The 22,985-nt window shown below is 39.6% G+C and overlaps 1 protein-coding gene across 4 annotated transcripts; it reads left to right on the top strand.

Annotated features, from left to right (window-relative positions):
* Nucleotides 1–1,496: 1,496 nt before the first annotated feature.
* tpd52 (tumor protein D52) lies at nt 1,497–21,555 on the top strand. Of its 4 annotated transcripts, none has more exons than XM_038725925.1 (7): nt 1,497–1,657; nt 11,943–12,070; nt 12,915–13,063; nt 13,472–13,573; nt 15,675–15,716; nt 18,051–18,099; nt 19,252–21,555. In XM_038725925.1, exons 1-7 carry the CDS (start codon nt 1,639–1,641, stop codon nt 19,372–19,374), a joined length of 612 nt encoding a protein of 203 aa, XP_038581853.1. In that variant the 5' UTR covers nt 1,497–1,638; the 3' UTR covers nt 19,375–21,555. The 4 variants fall into 4 exon arrangements, with proteins under 4 accessions (XP_038581853.1, XP_038581852.1, XP_038581850.1 ...); XM_038725922.1 differs by lacking the exon at nt 1,497–1,657 and adding an exon at nt 8,356–8,605; XM_038725923.1 differs by lacking the exons at nt 1,497–1,657; nt 15,675–15,716 and adding an exon at nt 8,403–8,605.
* Nucleotides 21,556–22,985: the final 1,430 nt, after the last annotated feature.

The raw sequence follows: 22,985 nt of genomic DNA, 5'->3' as shown, positions 1-22,985 counted from the left end.
ATATGTCATTTAATTGTGATATTTAATTAAAATAAAAAGTACTATTCCATTACATTAGTATTAACACTTTATTACAACCTTCTTCTTTGCCCAAACCATGCAAGCATAATACTGAGTGTATGTCACTATGATTTCATAGTTTATACTATATTTACATTTCTTACCCTATAAGTAATATCCGTTACAACTTGGAATAAAGGCATGTGATGTTCGATCATTTGGATTGGCATCCTCCAGTGACCGATAAGATGTTATACTCCAGAAGTATTGTCACATATCAACATGTGTCTGAAGTCTGTTTCTGTTCCCTGTCGTTAAGAGGAAGTCCAGCAGGTGGCACTGTTTCATGTGAACCTCTTTGGGTGTATGTGTGTGTGCGCGCGAGCATTTGTGAGATGCTTGACATAGTTGGGTGTACAGTTTCAGTTCTGTCCAATTAAGGGCTTTGCACACAGTGTGTTAACAAGAGTGGGATTTAACCCAGGTTTTGATTACAAATAGGTGGGGGTTGTATATCTCACTGTAATGGTTAAATTCCCAAGGGGCTAATAAGGCATGCTGCTTACGATTAGTGTATCTATTTATTGCTCCAGCTTATACATGCATTGGCTATCAACATAACTACTGGGATGAATCTGACAAATGTAATTTCCTTGCAGGGACTAGAACAGTGTCAAAGTATTCTCTCAGATATGAAATAAATGTGCAAGCCTTGCAGGTATCAGTGATTGAGTTTCTGCCTTCAGCTAGGTAATAAATCATTGACTATATTCTGACTAGTATTACTTTTTTTTTGGAAAATGATGGTGATTTCACCTTGAGGGCATCAGTATGAACTGCCTGAGATATTGCCTTCGAGATCTAATGTTTCAATTCAAAGACATATGTTGGACTGACTACAGAGCCACTAGCTTTACTTCAGTCCAGAGGTATGTTGTGGGCAACTGCCAAAACAAAAAAAAAAGTACAAAGAAACAGATTTAGAGCAGCAGGCATTGAAATGTGAAACATATTAAATACTATCAACTCATCAAATAAACTGACACACTTTGTAGGCATATAAAAGCTGCATTCCAAACATTCTTTCCATTGATAAGGTATCTTCAGTATACAATTACAACAGGTTAATAACACTGTATCTACATATGTGGCACCCCAGTTCTTTCTTCTTAGAAAATATTTAGATTTTTCTATGATTTTAGGTTTACATAACTGATACTTGGATTTTAATTTAAGAAGATATATGTAGCTTTTTCATAGATACACTGCACATACTTAACTTATGCTGTGTTTACATGTGTAGAACTTGGATGAAGTGTAAGTATTCATTGTTTAATATATAACAATGTATAACCGAGGTATGATAGATATGCATGTTTGAGTTTGTGTGGTGCAGTAAAAAAAAAAAAAAAAAAAGCCCAAACAACGACGTGTCGTCGTCACACAGTTTTGCGTTGTTGATGGCGTAAAGCTTGATCCACGTGCTCGCCTCTGTTTACACTGCTGCGTGCTGACGTCACAGCGAACCCCACCCCGCACGGCGAACATGAGAAAGAGAGCTGGGAGATCTGCTGCCGCCAAGTGAGCAACCAGCGGACTGTGGACATAAAACGACCAGAAACAACACTCAGCCGTGCAATGGACGATGCAGAGAAAGGTAATCCATTTGCTTAAATTTCTTTCAGTGACTGTGTTGTTACCGGAAATGTTTTCAAACTACTTTTGTCTCACATGAAAGTTAATAAACTAACTTTGCGTGGTGATTAGAGTTAAGTCCAGAGTTAGTCTGTCGAGAACATATGCTACTTTTCAAACTCAAATAAAGTGCGTTTTTTAGGCAGAGATAACAAATTAGAGACTTTGGAAGAAACTAAAACCGATCAGATGGGCCTACATCAAGTGGGGTGCCATCGTTCACCAAAAATATCACGGAAGTTGTAGGCTTATAAGTATTGCACAGCATTTGTTTCAACATGTAACCAGACGTTGTTGTAATTCAATAAAAACTTTAACGAGGAAGTTGTCATTTCTGTTTACGTTAAAACTACTATTGTGCTAAAAGTATGACAGGCACTGAAAGGGACCGAGATAAAACTAAATGCTTGATGAGTTGAATTTGTATGGTTCTTTGATGTTCTGTAACTGGGAACCTAACCTATTAAGTTTGACAGCTTATCACATGTTCTCTATATGTCCCCACAACATTACCTGTTTTAGTCAAGTCACACTGTTTACATTTCAGGTCCTTTTTGAACAGAACGAGTGCATATGTTTAGTTTGAAAACCTTCTCTATATCTGTCACTGTTGGAGGTCAAACAAGCCTGAACACCCGTGTGGGACTGCCAAGCATTTTAATGTAAAGACAGGAAGCGGGTGGAGGACTGCAGGCATGCTGTGAATGCATTCTACCTGCTTCCTTTCCTCTCCTACAAATACCTACCTGAACATGTCCATTCCTGCTCAGCAGCCATCTGCTGTTTCAAACCTCTACACCACTTGCTTGTCCATACCCATCCTCCAGGTTTTGTGTTCTTGCGACAGCTGCTTCTCGGCATGTGCATGTGTTTGTGCCGCAATACAAGAAAATTAGACATTGCAACAAACACAGCTTGTATGTCAGAGTCAGTTAAGTTTATCAAAAACACTTCTTGTAATTTATGTGCACATAACAAGACCTTGTAGTTGTTGTGGAAAGAAGCAGGTGACATCTATTTATTTATCTCAAGGGGGGTGCCAGGTAAACATGGCGCAGCCTTGACCTAATTTCTCTTCAGCAAAAACAGTGTTTACCCCCTGCTGAATTGTAATTTCCTGATGTCTGCATGCTATGTTTTGTGCTTTTTTGCCTCAAGGTCAAACATATTGTAAAAGGGAAAGGCATATTTATATATTGAAATATGTCAACCTGTTAATGGTTGATTCACGCCTACAGTGTTGATGTTACCAAATTAGGTCTATGTTAGTCAGAAAAGTGTGTCTTAGTCACTGTTGTTTAGGGACTACTTGTCTTTTGACCCTGGTTCCTTTTTATTAGTGTGGGTTTCTTGTGCTTTGCATGTGCCTTTTAAGATTTCCCCAAATATTGCAATTGAAGCACCAGCAGTTAAGGCAGCAAATATCTATAGTCTTTTGTGTAACTCTATGTTGCCTTAAATGACCTTGAACATACAGTTAGCAAATCACCAAATGTCAGGCTTGTGTTAAGGCCATACTGCTATGTAGTGCTGCTGACTGGAATTCATCACAGTCACAATATGACTTACTTGTGCTGGTTTACAGTAGTCACTGTCTCAGTCAGTGCATCAAGTGAAATAGCACATTTATTGAATAATTGTTATATGCAAAACAATAAAAATAGTCAGACAAAAAGCAAACTTCATAAGCTTCACTAAACTGTCCTTTACTGCTGGGGCTAAGGTGTTTGTTTGTTCACGTCTCCCGCCTGCAGAAGTACATTTTCATCCTTCCTAGTTGTCAGTGTATCTCTTTTTTTATATTGGCATAGGAACTGATGAGTTCTCTTTTTTTATAGTCACACTGTCACGGCAACAGACAATGAAGTCCATTTTATTGTCACACTTTTATGCAGTTATCTTTGGTTGCTGTAACCTGGCACCATCTGTGTCTGCATCCTTGTTAATGCTATCCCTTGTCACTGTCACCTGTTGGATTTCAGCCTGCTCAGTCATCTGTATTTGAAACAAAAATGCTTGCCTTAAAATCAACCGATCTCCCCTATTACACCCTTTTTTGGGGGGAGGTAAATCTGTTTATTCTACTTAGTGTTTGGGTGTTCTTCTTATTTTGTATTTCAGGTGAAGCATTACAAAAAACAGGATGAAGAGGAACTAGGTTGGCAGGTTTTAGTGGGAGGGAGGTCACTGTGCGCGTGGAGTGTTGTGACTGGCATTTCTCAAAGGAACTGTGAAGGGAGTGGAGTCTGCTCTCTCGTCTGTGTGTGTGACACATAAATGACCTTTTTGATATTGAACATCTCTTTGTGCTTTCTTTTCCCTGCAGTTGAATGAGAGTTTCCATTAGTGTCTTTAGATCAGATGGGTGCTTTTATGCTTGAGTGGTTTATTTGCTTCAGTAGTTCTTGCTTTTTACTACAGTGTATGTGACTGGAGATTGTATTTGGGGGAAATCACACAGTTTGTGGGAAACTTGAAGGATTTGTTAGCATTTGTGGTGTTTGTACATTTGTGGACTTATAGTGTAACTGTCTGGATTTAAGCAACACTTTTCACTGCTCCTCTTATTCACAAATTCATTGTAGTTTTTCAGGGCCGATCCCATAGTCTCATGTTTTATTCCCTTAAAATACCACAGAATATTTCACTCCAGATGTCTCATATCACAAAATGTTGGATTTTGTAGCTCAACAAGAAAGCCATGCATGATCCAATCAACATTGACCGCTGTATCCTCTTTCTGTTTTTTTCTGCTTCCTTGATAGAAGTGTATGGCCTTGGCTCAAATCAGATGTTCAAAAATGAGTGGCAGTCAGGTTTACCCGTCTATCTGTTTTTCACTTCAGTTGCCTAATGAGATTGATAATCAGCAGTGGCCAACATTTTTGCCTTATTAGATTCCAGTGGCGCACAACTGGATGCTTTCAGCAGAGGAAGTCTGTCGCAGCATGCACCCCGCCATGTAAAGCAGACTCGTTTGAGTTTTTACGTGACTGAATATTTGGTGAACATCGTAGCTGTGAGGTTTCCTACACATTTTAAAGTTTAGACAAAAAGGCTTAAAGGGAAGCAAGCAAAAGCGCTTTTATGTAAATTTATATTTGCACTGTAAAGAATTGCAACAACTTTACACCTTCAAAGGTTTTTGCAAGATCTGTCATAATACTTTTTTGAATCATGTGAGCATTGTAGGTGAAAAACAACTCCACAACTGTCTTTCTTTTGTGGAAATGTTCCATGTAGGTGGAACCCGATCTCTGTTGGGCAAAACCGCCACAAAGTTAAAAAAAACAACAAAAAAAACCATCTGTCCTAAGTCATTTGATGGCAGCCACCGTTAAGATAAAACATACCACACAAAACTCGTAGCCTAAACAGAAAACCTGCTGTTCACAAGAGTTTGATAATGATAGTTACTTTAATGGAAGTTAGAAAATGTGGTCCTATGTTCTATATAATCGGCTGAATATTCTAGCCCTTTAAAGCTTCTGCACATGGTATTAATCTTCTCATCTAACAATAAAACCATAATAGCGTAGTTCCCAAAATGTCAAACTGCAACCATAAACAGTTATTATCTAGATGCTTGTCGACAATACTAGACAGCCTAGATTAGACAGAAACCCATTTGTGAGATGATGGAGATTGTTAAATGGTGAGGACATGGCATTCGGTATGAAGACATGTTGTTCGGTATTCAGCAAAGGGACTGTTACCTGTGTTCTGTCTGAGGTGTAGCCGCTCTTTGACCTCTACTGTTTTCCCATGATGCACATGTCATGGGAACTTTGTGGGCACTCTCGCTGTGTCCCCAGTCATCTTTGTCTCATGATTCTTGTTTTAGGCCAATCATGTGACAGGGTATGCCATGAATAGGAAAGTAAATGGATCTCATGCTGTGATTCATTAACTGCTTTAAAATGGCTGTTTGTTCCTGGTTACAGTCTGGGTGGATGGGTGCTATGGGTTGTTTTTTCTTTTTTTTGTGCACGTATCTGTCTTGGTTTATAAATCAGAAATATCCAATCCAAGAACACGCTTAAATTGTTTTGATTAGAGATTATTTTCAAAGCAAATTTGTGACTTTGATGGAATTTTTTTTATCATAATGTTTAATGTATTATCCAGTTCAAGCATACAAGTGATTTTCCTTCTAACAAATGTCACATGAATCAAATGTTGCTCATGAATCAGTGGCTTCACTGGTCAGGAGTGCTGCAGACCGGAAATTATATTGAGTATTAATTTTGTCTTAGAATAATGTAGCATCAGATGTGTCTCGCGTTTACAGTAAACAGATTTAGCTTTTTACTGTGAAAAGGGTGCCTATTGATAGAATAAGATGGAAAAGCTAGTATGCGCGTGTACACGTGTGCCTGCTTGTCCATGTAAGACTTCCTGCAGCTATAATGAGACACAATTTGGTCGCAGTCTCACATAAATTAATCAAAAAACCAACAATCCGAGGATCAAGAGAGGAAAGATGCCAACAAGTATTCATTGTCCTTCAGTGTGGGCCCATTTTAGTACATGTGTGCTTGTTGACACTTGATAGTTTGCGATGAGTGACTGTGCATGTGTCACTTCCTGGGCTGACCTTGCTGAGTGGAAGCACAGTGCAGTGAAGCCTGACCCTGAAGATCAGGGCACAGTTGCATTAATTAGCCCTGCATGACCCATATGATTTGGACTGTTGTGTGTTGTTAACCTTTCATATATTTTACATACACAGCTTAAGTTGAAAGTTGGAAACTACATTCTCTTCACTTCAACATAGTTGATTCTGGAATTTGTCCTCCAGTGCTTCAATACGTCCAGGATAGCGCCTTAATGCAAAGTATTTCCTGGAGAAGGTCACGCATACATTCTCGTCTGGTCCTTAACCACAGAGGAATGGCAGATGGGAATTCGGTTCATCTGAGTTTGCTTTAAAGTTGGCTTACAGGTGGGGAAAATTTCTGTGCTGATCAGATAATTTGTTTTGTCTTTGATATTTTTGGGTAGTTTTTGTTTGGATTAGCTGCTCTCATTAGCCATGACATGTTGACATTAGCCATTAGCCAAAACAATAGCTATAGTCATGCTGGGGAATGCATCTAATGTTGCGTTTCAAAATGCACTTGTTTCAAGTGGGAGACACTTTATTTAACATGAATTACTGACTTTCTTTCACTTTGTGGGTGCTTGCTTTGCTGTCTTTCATATTTTCCAATGAATTTTTATTTGTTAGTGTTCAACCAGAGAAAACTTTGGTGTTCTGTCCTAAGGCACACAGAAGAAGATTAATCTGAGGTCACTCTTCCAAGTCTACAGCCCCTTTTACTCCCTAGCTTTTAATCCAGCATGAGAGCTGTGTGGTCTTCTGTTGTTGTGTTTGAATTTTTCGTGAACCATTTGTTTGTGTGTTGGCTATGTTTTTATGTGTTTTATTCCTTATGCCACTCTTTGTAAACCTGGTTTTTAAAATATGCTATATAAATAAAATTGATTGGATCACAGAATCATTTTAGCATTACATTTGAATTTTAGTCATGCTTCCTACTTGGAGTATTTAACTCTCAACAATCCACTGTATCCTCACTTTCAAACTACTTCTACGTTCAAGATGAGTTTCTACCCCCATCCAAACCTCGTGCTGTTTACAGAGCAGCACTAAATCCATGGTAGCATCTCCATCTTCTGTCATAAAATTAGTGCTGAAATGTCACCAGGCTGCTTTCCCACTTCACTGCAGCCTTGAGAGTTATCAGCAAGTGTTGGCGCTCACAGAGTAGCTTGCTGTCTGTTGACGACTCCATGAATGTCTTTTAAATGAAATGAGAAACGATCTATTTCCACCTGCATATTTCCTCTCTTTGTGCAGCTTGAATATTCCTGCCTCGTATCTCTCCTTTTAAGCACTTAAGAGTCACGTGACACTGACTCCTTTCAGAATTTGTGGGGGGAAATATTTTATTGATGTTTCATGTGGTCTGGTGTTATACTATACCTTATACAGACCAAGCTTGTGCCATCTAAATATCTTCTGTATCTATACACTCAAGTACACACACAATAGCAAGTGTAGCCTCTGGCATACTCTCCCCTCCACTCTAGCTGACTAGCATTACTGCTGCTCCAATCTGGACAGGCCACCCTGGATTAGCGCTTCGCTGTAATCTGGGACACTGCAGATTATGCTTTTCATCTAATGCCCCCCCACACACTCGCATCACGTGAACAGTCCACACAAATGGGGCCTCTTTTATTTCCTCCTTGGATGACAGGCTTGATGACGGAAAGTGAGGGAGGGAGGGAATTGACAGAGAGACCTGAGAGTATTGAAACAAAGTGTCACGCAATATCACTGCAGCGTGGTCAAGAGTGGTCAGCATCTGAAAACGGCACTGTTTGCGCAAATGGATGCTTGAAGGTTGGACTGAGAAATTACCTTTGGAATTATAGGGAGAGAAGGGCAATGTGTGCGTGCCTGCTGTGACAGCTGCTTGAAGGAACAGGTAACTTGTTAACAGCAAGAAAGGGAAAACTGGCTTCACTGTCATCCTCCGACCTTCTGATCACCTGAAAACCAATGCAGAATCTCCTCCCACGTTCGCATACACACACTTGGATATTGTGTTTCTCTGTCACACACACCACAAGAGTCCAGGACGCTGTACACGAGGAATCGCAGAGCCAGCACGCGCCTGGATCACATGCAGACAATCAGCAGTTGGTTTTTACTTAGGTAGTGGTGGTAGGGAGGTGGTAGTCGCTCTGACAAACAGCACACTACAAGCTATAAACATGGAGCCCCTGGAGGAATACCACTCTCCGTTTGACTTTGAGCAAGGAGTCAACACCAGCTACCTCTACCTCTCCCCGGCCTACAGCGACACACCGCCCAGCTCGCCAGCTGTCAAAAGCAGAGGTAATCATAAGGAGGAAAGGGAGAGGCCGGGCAGAGGGGTGTGTGTGTGTGTGTGTGTGTGTGTGTGTGTGTGTGTGTGTGTGTGTGTGTGTGTGCGCTGGACAGAAAGACAAAACATAGGTTTGGTTCATTGGATGGGAAGAATTTGGGAGAACCCAAAGCTGTGTGTATGTGACCGCAGCTTTCATTTAGTTTACTTCTATCATTTCAGTCTACTTTTTTTAATTTATTTTAGAAAATCATCAATGAGATTCAATTTATGTTTCCATGGTTATGATTTTTCCACAACACAACTTTTCTCCAGTACACCAATGCTTGATTCACCATATGTTTTTATCTATCTTGCCTTTTTGCATTGGCAGTTTTCAAAACACAGTAGGCTAGAGTTGTGACGTGTTTATAGATTTGCACTGAAACTCACACTGATCCGTTGTGTGCAAGTTAGAAAATGGGGATTTCTGTGAATTCTGCGACATGGCTGGGTTTCTGCTCTAGCCTGTATCAACCCTTGTTCCATTGTCTCACAAACAAAATGTAATTTAATAATGTTAAACTTAAGGCCGACCCAGTCCAGCAAATCTGGGATAACTTAAAGGGACTGTGTGTGTTTTTCAGTGGCCTGTATCAGTGAAGTTTCAGATTACAACCAATACACAGACAATCGCAGAGCTTTGCATTTGACTTGTTATAACAAACAAAGACATAATTATGTGCTGGCAGTTTGGTGAGCCTGTTAAAATGTTCCTCTTTTCAGGTATGCTTCAGCTTTGCTTTTCTAATGTGCTGTTATGGATTTGATAGCTACAGAGAGTTTGATGGTCACAAGCAGAACATTTAGTCAAAGAGGAAATGAGCTAAAGCAGAGAGGTAGGGCGGTAATGTGGGTGGGTATGCAGTTTGGTGTAGCAAGCAACCTCTGCCAACACCCACATACAGACTTCTCTTTCTCGCTCTCTCTCCCCTTTGTGTCTGCTTTTTTCTCTCTCCTGCTTTAGGCACCTACTGATGGAAACACACCTCCATGGCATAAATATGCTGCATAGCTACCTCCACAATCAGACATACAGATCTTGCAGTGCTGCTTGCAGGAATGTATTACAAAATTTTACATGGCAGATACAGTAATTCAGGCAAGGTGTCAGCCTACAGAACTTCTTCTCACCTCGAGGAGGTGCTGGACCTTTCACTGTAATCTTACAGAACTTACAGTGTTTGAGGCAGATATAAATTCAATTCCTAAGCAGCAAAATGTAGGTAATCAAAATAAAAGTACTATTTAATTTGAAAGGCAGGGGGATTTGTCATATTAGTAACTGAAGCACAGCCGTTATAACGGGAAGTGTCCATTACACAATTCTGTCACTGTAAGCGTGACTGTGAATGGCACTGCTGTATCACCGGTAATGGGAGAAGAGGGCAAATATAAGACCAGTGAGAGATATGAGGGAGAAAAAGCTTGAAGTGCAGATGAAGTGTAAAGCTTCAGAGGAACAGTGGGGGTGGTTTCGAGGCTGAAGGCTGAAATGAGAATTTCCACCTTATTTCTTTTCACCTAATTACTGTAATGCCCACCTCTATTTCCTCTTTTAAATGATTTACACATTTTGAGTTGGAGCTCATGCATGCCTGGACATATAAATATTTTCACTTGAGACGTTACCAATCAGCATGTCTTATTCCCAAGGTATTAATTAGCGCTAAAACGAGTTATGGCACAGCACAGTCCTGAGCTTATGTTAAAAGGATGAGATTGGAAGGCAGAGAAATGTTATTTCATGAGCAGCTCTCCAGACAGTTATGTGGAAATTCCACTGTAGTCTTCGTGGGAGTGTATATATATTGCTAGGTTCTTGGGATTTCGGTATCTCTGTCCTCGACAAACACACTGTCTCTGTTAAAATGTTTTTTAAGCATTGGGAGTGTTTGGGTGTGACATGAAAGAGAGGAAGGGTGCCAAGTGTTCGGAATGAGGTGGGAGGAGAGGATGTGGGTTTTGTTGAGTGAAGAAAAAGGATATTTGAGGGTCATGGATCATAGAATGGAAAGAGAAGACTTGAGGTGGATGAAGTTGAGGTTTTACACCATTAAATACAAGCAGGGAATATCTGTTTTGGACCTTCAGTGCATGTTTAAAATGCTTTATAAAAAATTGTTAATAGAGCCAGGGTTTGTAAGCCTGATAGACCTAGGAGATTATTGGTCATTTAAAAAAAAAAGATCATTATACAGATTAATATCACCTCGACAGCCACAATGTTATTAAATGTGCAATTTCAAGTGGTTTAGTGTGAAAGATGCAGTTTTTATCAGATCTGTATCTGTAGTGTCTGGATAGTGAGTGACATTTGTTTCCTGTGCAGAATGTACCTTAAAAGAATACTGTAAAACTTTGATTAATAGCCCGGGCTTTTATTTGCCAAAATCACTGACCCTGCCTATATTTGGGACAGGCGCCCTTATGGGACAGGCCTTTAATCCCTCTTGCACAAAACTGAAAAACAGAAGTTAGCAGACAGCGAGCAATGGATTTGACAGTATTCACACCTTGGATTAATTTTTATGAAAAGCTGTTTTGATTCTTTTGATCGGTGGACCCTTATAGAGTAATGGAATAATAATCAAGGAATGGACACATTCTAAGGAGAGCTTCAAAGGTACATTACAGACAGACATGAGAGCGATCTCGTCTAACTCTCGACAAGAAAGCAAACAAGCGTAATACCCAAAATGCAAATATTTCACTCTGAATCCTTGAAATACTAGGGAAGACCAGATGAAAAAGGAAAATGACCTAAGAGACACATTTGCATTTCAGTATTTCAGCTCAGCTGTAGCCCAGAACTACCTCACTCTCTGTTGTCCTTTTGACTGACAGATCCTAACAACTTCGCTTGTGTTCTCTCACGCTGTCTGAGCCCAGGATGTCTCCATCTAGAAAGTTCTTTGTATTATTGATGCGCTGCTGCTCCTGCTGGGCACATCTCTGTCAGAGACGGCTGCATCAAAGACAAGTGTGTGTACACTGTATGCTGAATGTGTGTGTGTGTGTGTGTGTGTGTGTGTGTGTGGAGTGAAAATATGATGTGAGAAGGTGTTTTGCGCAACTGTACAGTAGGAATAAAAGCTTGTGTTTTGGATCCTAAAAAAACTCCCCCTAGACTTCCACCTATCATGAAAAAGCTTATTTAGTAGGCTTCATTTTCCTAGTGCTACTCTCTGATTATCTCTCACTGTCACACAGCAAACATGGGCACATACATGCGAATATGTTTTGTTTTTTTAAAGATGAGATTCTACAAAGATTCTTGTCTCTAACATTTTTTATTTTAACTCCCAGGTTCCCAGCAGCATCCGGACTCAGTCCCAGAGATGGGGGAAGATGCGGTGACGTCTGTGGGCCCTTCTTTGTCTCCCCCTGCCATGACAGAGGAGGAGCGGCAGGAGCTACAAGATGAGTTGGTCAAGGTCAGTCAGGGGATCAGGGATTAAAGAGGTTATGGTTCAGGGAGTCAGAATCAGGTGTTGCAAGTAGTGGAGAAGGGTTTTAAAAGCAACAATATGTGTACACCACTTTACACATTTAAAAGGTAACATCAGACTCAAAAACAGCAGTGGTGAAATGTGTGCTTTTGAGGTCACTCATAGTGCTTTTTATATGCAAAAAGCACTTTCCTTCCATAACAAGATGTTCATTCTATGTTGCTTGTTGCCCCTGATCCATCCTGCTACAGATGTTTGATTACTTGCCCAATTTGTAATTCCCATGAGAGATAATATTTCACCATGATTGTCTTGGTGGGAAACATGGGTGGGTAAATGGAGCATCGTCCTTGTTGTGATTCATTAGAGACTGACATCGGTCGGCTGTTTCTAAAAAGTTAAAACTGTGTCAAATTATAAAATTGGCAGCTTCACTTTACTTTACATGTAGAACAGGCAGTGGGATAGCTACGAAAGATTGTTTTTACAAGTTCTTAGGGTCCAAGGTTACCAAACTGCAAAGATATGTGCTTTAAAATAAAAAGCTGAAAATTTACACATTGGACAAAGGAAGTTGAATGTTTTAGTAGTTGCCGATTCATTTTCTGTCAATCAACTAATAAATTAATTGACTAATTAATTTATTGATGAACTGTTGCAGCTCTATTTGTTAATAAACATGACATTATAATCCACCTTTACACTCTGTATTTGGTTCTGTTGCTTACCTTTAGTTATTCAGTTGAATTAAAATAGATTAAGACAAGACCACAGTTAAACATGCCACATGTACATTTAAAACCTCAACGTGTGTGTGGTGTGTGTGTAGGTTGAGGATGAGATCCTGACTCTGTCCCAAGTGCTGGCAGCCAAGGAGAAGCAGTTGGCGGACATTAAGAGGAAGCTGGGCATCACACCTCTCAATGAGCTGAAACAGAACATCACCAAAACCTGGCAGGAGGTCACCACCTCCACTGCGTAAGTACTTCCCCACCACAGTATGCTGATGTGTGACCCAAGAGCGCACAATACCCAACATATGCATCATGGTGTGCTGATTCACTGCTTGTTTGATAATGTTCAATTATTTTTCTGTATCTAAATGATCTGAAAACTGTCAGCTCTGTGGAGAGAAGCTTCTTTCTCCTCTGAACAATGAGGATAAAGATGCCAGTGCTCTGGACAAGCAGCCTGTGGCCTGTGTGAAACTGTTTGAGTTTTATGTTACAGGAAATGAGCAGAATTCTGATGCTTTCAGGCGTTTTCAAATGAAAAAGACATTGAATTGTTTAGTACTGACCTTGATGCCTCTCTTCGGTCTCTTTTCATCGCTCTCATATCTTTTTGCTGCGCCTACTCTCTCTTTGTCCCCCGTCTCTCTTTCAGCTATAGGAGGACATCTGAAACACTGTCTCAGGCCAGTCTGAAGGCCACAGCGGCGTTCTCCAACGTGGGCTCAGCTATCAGCCGGAAGCTCGAGGATGTCAGGTGAGTCAGACAGGAGGCGTCCAGTTTCTTGTAAAGCAAATTATATTTTGTGAAGCAGCTCATCTTTTATGTGCGGGTTAAACAGAATGTAATGTGCTATTTAGTGAGCTTTACAGCTCTTGGTTGTCAGATTCTGTTTTACATTGGAAAGAACTAGACTAGTGGTTCCCACTGTTTCCAGTCATTGTGCTGAGCTAAGCTAACTGTCTCCTGGCTCCAGCTTTATATTTAATGGAATGCTATGAGCAGGGTCTGAAATTAGCATGCGCCAAATGCTGGTCAGTTGTTGCCGTGGCAGGTAAAATTGGCCACTTTAGCGGACAGCGAAAACGCACAACAGAAAGACACATTGAGATTAGCGTATTGTGGCGATCGCCACACGTGCCTGCATCACCTACAACATGCACACATAAGTCAGCTCAGGATCTGTGGCGGCTTTCAAACCAAACTCACCCTGACGCCCTGTCCGCCCCGAGTGCCAGCCGGTTAGCTTGACAACAGCGTACTGACAGGACTGCAGGTGGTAACTCCGGTGTTGATAGAGAATCACTAAACTTGTCTTTTCCTATACCAACTTTTGTAAACTCAAACTGAGTATTGTCTGTTTGCTTACTGGGATCTAAATGAGGAGGGTTTATACTTTAGATATACTTTATTAATCCCGCAAGGGGATTTTTGTTGAGATATGGCCCTTTGTGTGGAGATTCAAACTAAGATAAGGACCCGTTCATTCAGGGTTGGGCTTTGTATTTCTTGTCATCTGCGGAAGGCTACCTTTGACATACCTGGTTGTGATTTTTAAGTAAGGTGGAATGATTGTCACTTACTGAAAACATAGGTCATTTGTGCATGCAAACATGCATACAGTATAATGGTTTTGGGTAAATATACTGAACATTGAGTGACAACATTATTTACATTAAATGATACCTAAATGAGCAGCAAACAAGCGTATTTCTGAAAATGTTGAATTATTCCTTTAATGTACACTGACACACACAATACAGTATGTTTAATTAAGACTTACATTAAAGCACTATTAAATCTTACTCACACATAATGAATAACAAATTTTCTTAGCTGTCCTGTCAAATGCGTTTGTGGTTTAATATTTGGTGGATGTGGTATGTACATCCCATGAATATTTAGTGTCTTATCTTTCCTACTTTCTTTCCTACCATCTATTAATTATTTATCACATTCTATGGACTAAACTGCAGCCAGAGTCATGTCTAGATGTATGAACGTAGTGATAATGTGTTTGTGTACACAGTTTTGTGTCCTTGTTTTAATTTACTATCCGATTTGATGACGCCATTAAGTACCTCAGTTAATAACCAATTTTACCACTTTAAGTGCCCATTCTAATTACATTACAGTTCAGCTACCAGTTTTCTCTATTATCTTCTCCTTATTCATTAAAAAGGATATATTATGGTAGCCACAGATCTAATGGATTGATTTTCTGTCCTCAAATTCTGCTTCAAAGTGCCAAAAGCATCTACTCTAAAATCTAACAATGCATTATTATTTCCTGGTTAAACAGGGCTTAAAAAACCAAGAACAGATTGTTCCATTTGAGTGAGCGCTCCAGTTGATTCCCCTCAGATCCTAATCTGTCTTCTCCCCCGTCATCCTTCTGTCTGGATTACTGAGCTGCAAACAAGATTATTGGGCCCCTCAAAGCACTAGTGTGCTGAGAAATGCAGCCTCACAGATGAGCCTCCGCACAGAGCTGGTTTGGGGGGGGTAGTGAAGACCGACCTGAAAGGGGTGCAAGTGTGTGTGAACATGCTTTGTGGTTGTGTGTGTATGTTTGATGACAAGATATCCCCCATTTATATAGGGGATTATCACACACCCACTGTGTTAATACACAATCGATCTTAATGAGATGAAGCAGGATTTATAGGATTTATGCACTTAGAATACTCGCTCATTGAACATATATTAGAAGAAATGAGGGTGTGTGCTGTATGTTGTGCTTTCATGTCTATGTGCCTGTCTTTCTTTTCTGTTCTCTTGTTCTTTCTGTGTAAAAACTGTCTGTACTAAGATGACCACTAAAGCCCCCTTTCTTCTCCATAATGCTGCCGGATAGCATTCGCTCATTACAACACTCGGCTAGTATGCCTGCCATGAGGTAAGCTAGTTTGTGTTACTGTGACTGGCACACGTTGGTGCCCTCTGAGCTACAAGTGTTGAATAAAATATGAAAGCGATAAATGCTGCACATTTTATGTGCAACTTGTTTGACTTGTGTACTTTGTGTGTACTTTGAGGTTGCCAAGAGCGACCCTTGCTAAGAGCTACTTAATCAGCTATCAGTGAAGCTGCAGCTTTAATAATCTTGCTCAGACAGATCTCTGCTTCGTCAAAGATGTCTTGCAAAAACTTGTCAAACACACAGAGATAAAAGACGTTTTTGAAACCCGAGGTAGCCTCGATTAGCTGTGAATTTGACAACACCCCCTTTCAGAAACGGCTCTTCTGGTTAGTTTTCTTTTAGAGCTGAAATAGGTTCTGTCCAGTGTACTTTACTGGTTTGAAGAAGTATAATGACACACCGCTGTGTCTCCATCAATTTTCTAACCAACTTTTGCACTCAGTTTGACGAGGTGCAGGTCTGGATGTGTGAGATTAGAGCTGTAAGCAACCTTTATTTTCAATGTCAATGAATCTGTGGATTATTAACTAATAAATGGACTAAATAAGGAATTGTTTGGTCAATAGAATGGCAGGAAATAATGAAAAATGTTTCCTTGAACATAAGGTGATGTCTCGAAATTGCACAATATTACAATCCAAAACCCAAAATGTTCATATTTGAAACCGCTGGATTTTTTGGCATTTTATTATTTATTAAGTGATTAATTGTCTGTCAATAGGCTAATCAAATAATTGTTTCAACTCTGAGATTACCACATCAAATGTTTGTACCAGAACAGGTTTACATGGTTTCATTTTCAAAAAACACCACATTTGTTGTCATACTGCACATTGCTGCAGCTCATCTTTTCACCCATTGTGTTGAATGCTTTGTTGTAGCTACAGAGTGAGGCATCTTACTTTTATAAAATCTTTGTTGGGAGTTGCACATGTGCAGTTCCTAGTTAAGGACTACTAGTCAATCAGAAGCAGAGTAGAGCGGATCCTAACAAGCCGGTAAACATGGCTTCAGTTCAGCTGTGTATGTTCCCCTTACCAGCTTAGCAAATGGACTGGAGCAAGAGTTTCAGTGTGGTGAGTTATTAATTTGTAACAAAAGCGTCTTTCATGTAGGGCTGGGCAATAAAACAATAATGATAATTATCGCAATATATTTTTCCTCAATAACGATATAATAAATGTTCAATATATCGTCAATAAATATTTGGTTTAATTCATATGAATTATGAACACATTAGCACTTAATTTTTCTATTAAAATATTTATTTTGTTGAGGAAAAGGGACTGAAAAAAGATTTGTGAAGTCATCCACTGTGGGCAACAAGTGTTTGTGACATTCTGACCATAAAGAAAAGTTTAACCGCACAATTAACCATCTGGTTTTCACTCGGGAGCAAAAATCAGCCTTTAAACTTGGGAGAAATAATGATTTGACATATATCGTGATAATTATCGATTTCGAATGCTATAAAATGTGCATATCGTGATAACATTTTTGGCCATATTGCCCAGCCCTACTTTCATACGTAAAGTTTTAACCAAGCTCACAGTAACAACTTGATGTCCATTGACTGCCTGGAGCGTAGCTAATGTTTGGAAGGGAGAGGGGAGGCAGCAGGCGGATGTATTTTCACTGTGTGCTGCAGCTCAATGTGTTTTTGAGGGCGTGTCTGATTAGCTGCTAGGCGAGCATTATGACGCGTGTTTTCTTGTGATGTCTCAAGAAAGCAGAAGAAAAGGCTGGAGTACAAACGAGTTGTTTTCAGGCAGTTCAGAGCAGTGTTTTCTGTGGGAGATGGGAACTCCCTTTGGGCTTTTTCACTTTGCAAACCTATTACATTCACAAAAAAGATATAAACTCAAAGGAGAGGGAAAAAGCCAAAAAGCATAATATGACTTCTTTAAAGGGTACACCCAGTCTGACCTATATCTAACAAAAATATCAGAAAATGTGAGCATCCATCAAAAAGACTCTGCAGCTCTCTGTGTTTTTTCTGTAGTTTTCTAAGTCCTGCACTGTTCCTGTCATCCTGTTCATTCTGCATGCTCTTGATTATGTTTTCATGAAAAACAACATGCACATTTTCAGTAGAACCGAAGATAATGGCGAAATTTCTGCTTTGTTTGTGCTGCGTATCAGATAAGATGACCTCTAAAGGTTAGATTACAGTGGATGTCCTGCTCCTTCTTGAAGACGTGTTGTTTGCATCTCGACTTTACCAAACTAATGTCAGAGTGTACAAGCATGCAAGATAAATTCTGATCGGTGAGTCTGTGATCTTGTCACTTATGTCTTTGTCTTTCACAGGAATGCTCCAACTTTCAAGTCATTTGAGGAGAAAGTGGAGACTTTGAAGGTAAAAAGGAATGTCACTAAATTAATTTAGTGCCATTGTATTTGCGGTCATGTGTATTTTACTCAGATGTTCCCATTTAGCAGCTCAGTGAAGCCTATCAACCGATCGATTGATTTGTGCATCAGCCCAACTCCATTGTAAACTCCACAGACGCTTCATTAACTCTCTTCAGTGTCAGTAAAAAGAGGGATTCACCATTGAATGTATTTTTAATCAATGTTTAAAGTGAGACAGTAGGTGCTTTTGACTTCTGCGCAGCACTGACTTAACGTGGCGCATGGTGGATTTAAAATAAGGCATGCTGGTTAGAAATTCGGTCTGACTTTCGCCAGCGCTACAAAACGTCATCGTGTCACATGACAGTGAAACCTTGCAGGAGCAAGGCGGCTGCAGGTGCTTTTCTCCAGCTGCATAAAGTTGGAACCACAGTATTGCCTGGTCTGTATTTTTCTTTGCAAATGCCGCGAGACCAGTCATTTATCTCAGCTCACAGTACGCTCATGCACGAAGAATATGTCCGACTTGACAGCGCCGTTTTTATACCCCGCCCCGGCAGTCGCCTGCAGCTCACGTTAGACTATCAAGTCGGCAAAAGTCAGCCGCAGTAATCTCGAACGCACCTTATGTAACTTTTGCTGAACAGCGACCACTGTGGCCACTACTGACAATTACAGAATAACAGCACATTGGATTTAATTTCCCAATTTTTTCCTGTTCAGTCGCTTTAAAGACCTGACTGAACTAAAATGTTTTCTAACAGTAGCACAAATAGAGAAAATCCATGATTTCCACCATATGATGCTGGTTACACCAGACCAAATATGGCTGTAGCAGCAGAATTCCTCAGTGTATTGAATTTCATAAGGTTGCATTTAATTGCTTATAAATTAAACTTTTCATTTGTAAGAGGAAAATTGTGTTATTTCTTCCTTCAAAAGTTACTCACTCTAAATAGATTGATTTACAAAATAAATTGTAAAGACCTATTTTTTTAATTGAAGGATTTTTGTGTTAATGGATTTTTAAATTACAATCATGCATTTAAAAATTTTAGCTCTGGAAAAAGTGAACCTTGAGTTTGGATTATTTTACCACGGATTTTAATTTGAAATGTAGTGGGGGGGTTTTGATGTTATTGTTTTTTTCCTTCAGACCAAGATGACTCCATCTGTGTCCGGTAATTCCGATGACAAGGACAGCAGCAGTCTCACCACTCCTGAGTCTTTGCTCGATCAGCCTGAAGACTCACCCCCCCAGGAGACGCCAATGAACTGAGACCTGCCTAACTCCCTCCTGACCTCCCAGGGGCCCCTCCCTTGACCTTCTAACCCCTGGACCGTCAACACTCCCTCTAAACTCTTGTTTGCCAGTCTCCCTTTATTGGAAACAAATGACTTACCCCAGCCTTCCTTGTGATCTAATTGTCTGTTCTTTTTGTCTGACACGTGCGCTCACTTGTTAACCGGTGTGGAAACAGAAAGCGTGGGGTGGGTGCAGACATGTGGTCTTGTGCTGATGGTATAGTTTTGAGTCCATTCTGGCTCACTGTGGGAGAAATCCTCCCTGCTGTAGGACTTTTCTTTTCTCCTTTTACTTTTCCTGCTGCACTCCTTTCTTCGCCTATGCCTAACAGCAAAGCTCAGATGCCAAACATGCTCCTAGTTTATTTTTTCTTTATCAAATTAACAACTTTTCACATTTTACAATTTGTTTGAGTGTAGATAATTGCACAAATATAGAAGGATTTACACTTACAAAGTTGATTAGAGTAAGACTTATCCTCTTTTTATGTGACCCAGGCAGGTGTTGGCTTATTGCTTCTGCATGGCTCTTAATTTATGTTGGAGTTGTTATTATTACAATCACTTGTTTTGTCTGCCTCCATTTGGAGGACATTCTTTGTTTACTATGGGTTGCCATTTTTGGGCCAATCTGATTTCCGTTTTCTTCATTATATACATTTTAGAACACCACAATCAGAAAGTAGTCTAACACTGTGTTAAGAATATGAATGTATGTAGGTACAACACTCTGTTTAATTCAACCCACGGTACTGAGCTGCTGCTGTGTGTCATGTCCAACCCCAAAGCTGGTATTTCCAAACACACTTCAGAATAAAAACCATCCCCTTTTCCATTGTTAAGAGTCTGTCAGACAATGATCTACACGCTTAGATAGTTGCTGAAGAACGGCCAAGATCAGCATAACAGAGCAAACACGCAGGCAGGGTTCAGCCTTGACCCGAGGTGAGAGTGAAATAAACGTCTCTTTCAGAGCCAGGGTCAATATTTGAACGCTTGTCCATTGTTTCTGGGCTGGAGGTAACACCTAGCCTCCTTATCTGAAATACAGATAAAAGCAAGGCAAGAGACGACACTGGATGTTATTTTATACACTGATACAGGATAATAATGTAGAAGAGTAGGTTTACCTTAACTTTACTCTAATGTGCAATTTTCTTGTTTTAGCCATGTGGCTCTGTGGGAATTCTAATAACTTTGTGTTTACTGCTAATTAACAAATGTTAGTATGTGAACTGGCTAAGATGGTACATTCAACATGGTAAACATTGTCTGCTTACTATCGTGTTAGCATTTAGCTCAAAGCACCACAGTGCCTAAGTGCAGCCTCACAAAGCTGCTAGCATGGCAGTAGTCTACTGAGTCTTTTTGTTTTGAGGAGTTTCTAGGAAATATCACAAAATGATCAAAGTCTGCTTTTTTTATAGTCTCTGCAAACTGCAGGATTATATACAGTGTTTTCTGAAAATACTGCTTTCATACAGACCAAACACCCTTTCTAAATGAAGTTAAATATATGAATATGGGTAGTGTCAGTGGTACATTTTCAATCACAGAACAAATCTCTTGAGTTAGCTTTACAATCCCATTCTGCTTTATGATTATATCCTAGAAACTATTAAACTACTGAACAAGTTACTCTCATCTGACTAATATGCACATATCTACTGATTGAGGTTGAATAAAACTTGAAGGGCAAATGGAGCCATTCCGAACACAGCTAAGACTTCCACACACATTTCTGACACTTCCATGCTTTGGCAGTACCAGCCTGGTACAAGTCTGCTAGTGGACGACTGGCTAAACATGAATGTGAGTCATTAGTAATGGATCATGTCCTGGGAGAACACCACATGAAAATAGAGGGTTTTTTTCTGGTGTTAGGGTTGTTTTTTTTTAACCAACCATGACACAACAGTATTTCCTATTCTGAGTTAACATTAATGGATTTTTAACAGTACTCCTCATTCAACATCACTTTCCAGCCGTGATCTATTTCACTGAGAGAAGTCCTTACAGCCTTTCATCTCAGACATGAGGGTTTATTTGTATTTAGTCACACACATAACACACACACTGGATTTGTTTGTTCTTTAATTGGAACCATGGAGTGAAGAAATGTACTCAAATTAAAAATACCTCTGAAATAACCTTATTCTGAATTAACTGTCTTTCTGTAACAAGGAGGGGGTGGGAATGGGAAATCCATTCGACTGCAAGGGGAGTTCCCCAAGTGCAACATACCGATGTGTTTGAAGGATGGGACGTTTTGTGTCACTGTGTCTAAAATGGGAAAACGTATTTGAATTAACACACACATGGGCTGCTGTACCCCATTTGAACACAAGAGGGCAGCCAAGAACAGACGTAACACCTGATGGCTTTATTTTTCTCAATCCAGACCAGATCAGACCAGATTGCCTGGAGACAAGAATGACTTCTGCTGCTCAACTGACTCATATAACTGGTGCCTATTAGATTTAGTAGATAGCTCCCTAGAAGCCCAGTTCCAGGAGGATACTGAGACGAAAAGAGTCCCATAATGTTTTTTTTATCTGAGTCTACTAATTTGCCAAATTTTAAACAGTTTGGGGATTAAATCTAAACTTGAGGTAGTTGAAGGGTTGTTTGCATATGTTTTTATTTTCAACAAACTTTGTTGATTAGTTACCAACTTATATCATACTGTAAAAGAAGAGTGAGTAAGGCCTTTAGGGAAATGCCAACATCCTGTTTAAAGTGGTGACAAAAGCAGAAGTATACATTTAGATTTCAATGTAATAATGTGGTTTATTTGTGGCAGGGACAAGTCTGTTACTTGTAGTTTAACAGGGGAAGTCTTTTGTAAATCCACCATGTAATGTAGAAAAAGGTTTCTCGCGTTCATAGAGAAGAGTGGGGGGGAAATCAAACAGTTGTATTACAAAAATTGAGAACCCTTTTCCTGTAATACATTAATTCCTCTTGAAGTGTAATTTGAGTCTTAGTTTTCAACCCGATTTGTGCACTTTTATTAAGACATGAATTGTAATAGACAGAAATATTCTGTCAAAGGTACAAGTCCTGCATTGAAAATCTTACATATGTATTATCAGCAAAATATACTTAAGAGTATCAAAATAAAAGTACTCATTAGGCAACAGAATGATCTGTCTGTGTTATATTATTCTGTATTATTGGATTATGATTAATGATACATTACTATGTAAGGAGCTTGTTAACTAATTAATATACTGTTAATTCGTAAATATGCATCATCTTTTATAAACTGATCACCTGTTTTGTATATAATATCTGAAAGGTAACTACATCTGTCAAGTAAATGTTGTAGAGTAAAAAGTACAATATTTGCTTCAGAAATGTAAATAGAAGTAAAAAGTAGCAGAACATTGAAATACTCAAGTGAAGTACAAGTAACTCTAAAGTGTTCTTAAATACAGTACTGTACTTCCCATTACTGGAGAGGCTAACTTGGTACAGTCATAAGAAGAGTAACGTAAAGTAAAAGAGTGTATGTTTTAAAATGTTAGTGGGCAAAGTGTTTTTTCTTTGAACTTAACAGAGATGAGACACAGTCACAGCGGC

This window comes from Micropterus salmoides, unplaced genomic scaffold, assembly GCF_014851395.1.
Source record: "Micropterus salmoides isolate LMB-PRFRI ecotype aquatic unplaced genomic scaffold, ASM1485139v1 Ms_hic_scaffold_17, whole genome shotgun sequence".
NCBI lineage: Eukaryota > Metazoa > Chordata > Actinopteri > Centrarchiformes > Centrarchidae > Micropterus > Micropterus salmoides.
This window is presented reverse-complemented; position numbering and strand designations above follow the sequence as displayed.

What these genes read in the sequence shown, in the direction of transcription:
- tpd52 (XM_038725922.1), top strand. Translation starts at nt 8,482, where the DNA reads ATGGAGCCCCTGGAGGAATACCACTCTCCGTTTGACTTTGAGCAAGGA. An exon ending in TACAAGATGAGTTGGTCAAG is followed by an intron (nt 12,071 to 12,914) that starts GTCAGTCAGGGG and finishes GTGTGTGTGTAG; the next exon opens with GTTGAGGATGAGATCCTGAC. An exon ending in AGAAAGTGGAGACTTTGAAG is followed by an intron (nt 18,100 to 19,251) that starts GTAAAAAGGAAT and finishes TTTTTCCTTCAG; the next exon opens with ACCAAGATGACTCCATCTGT.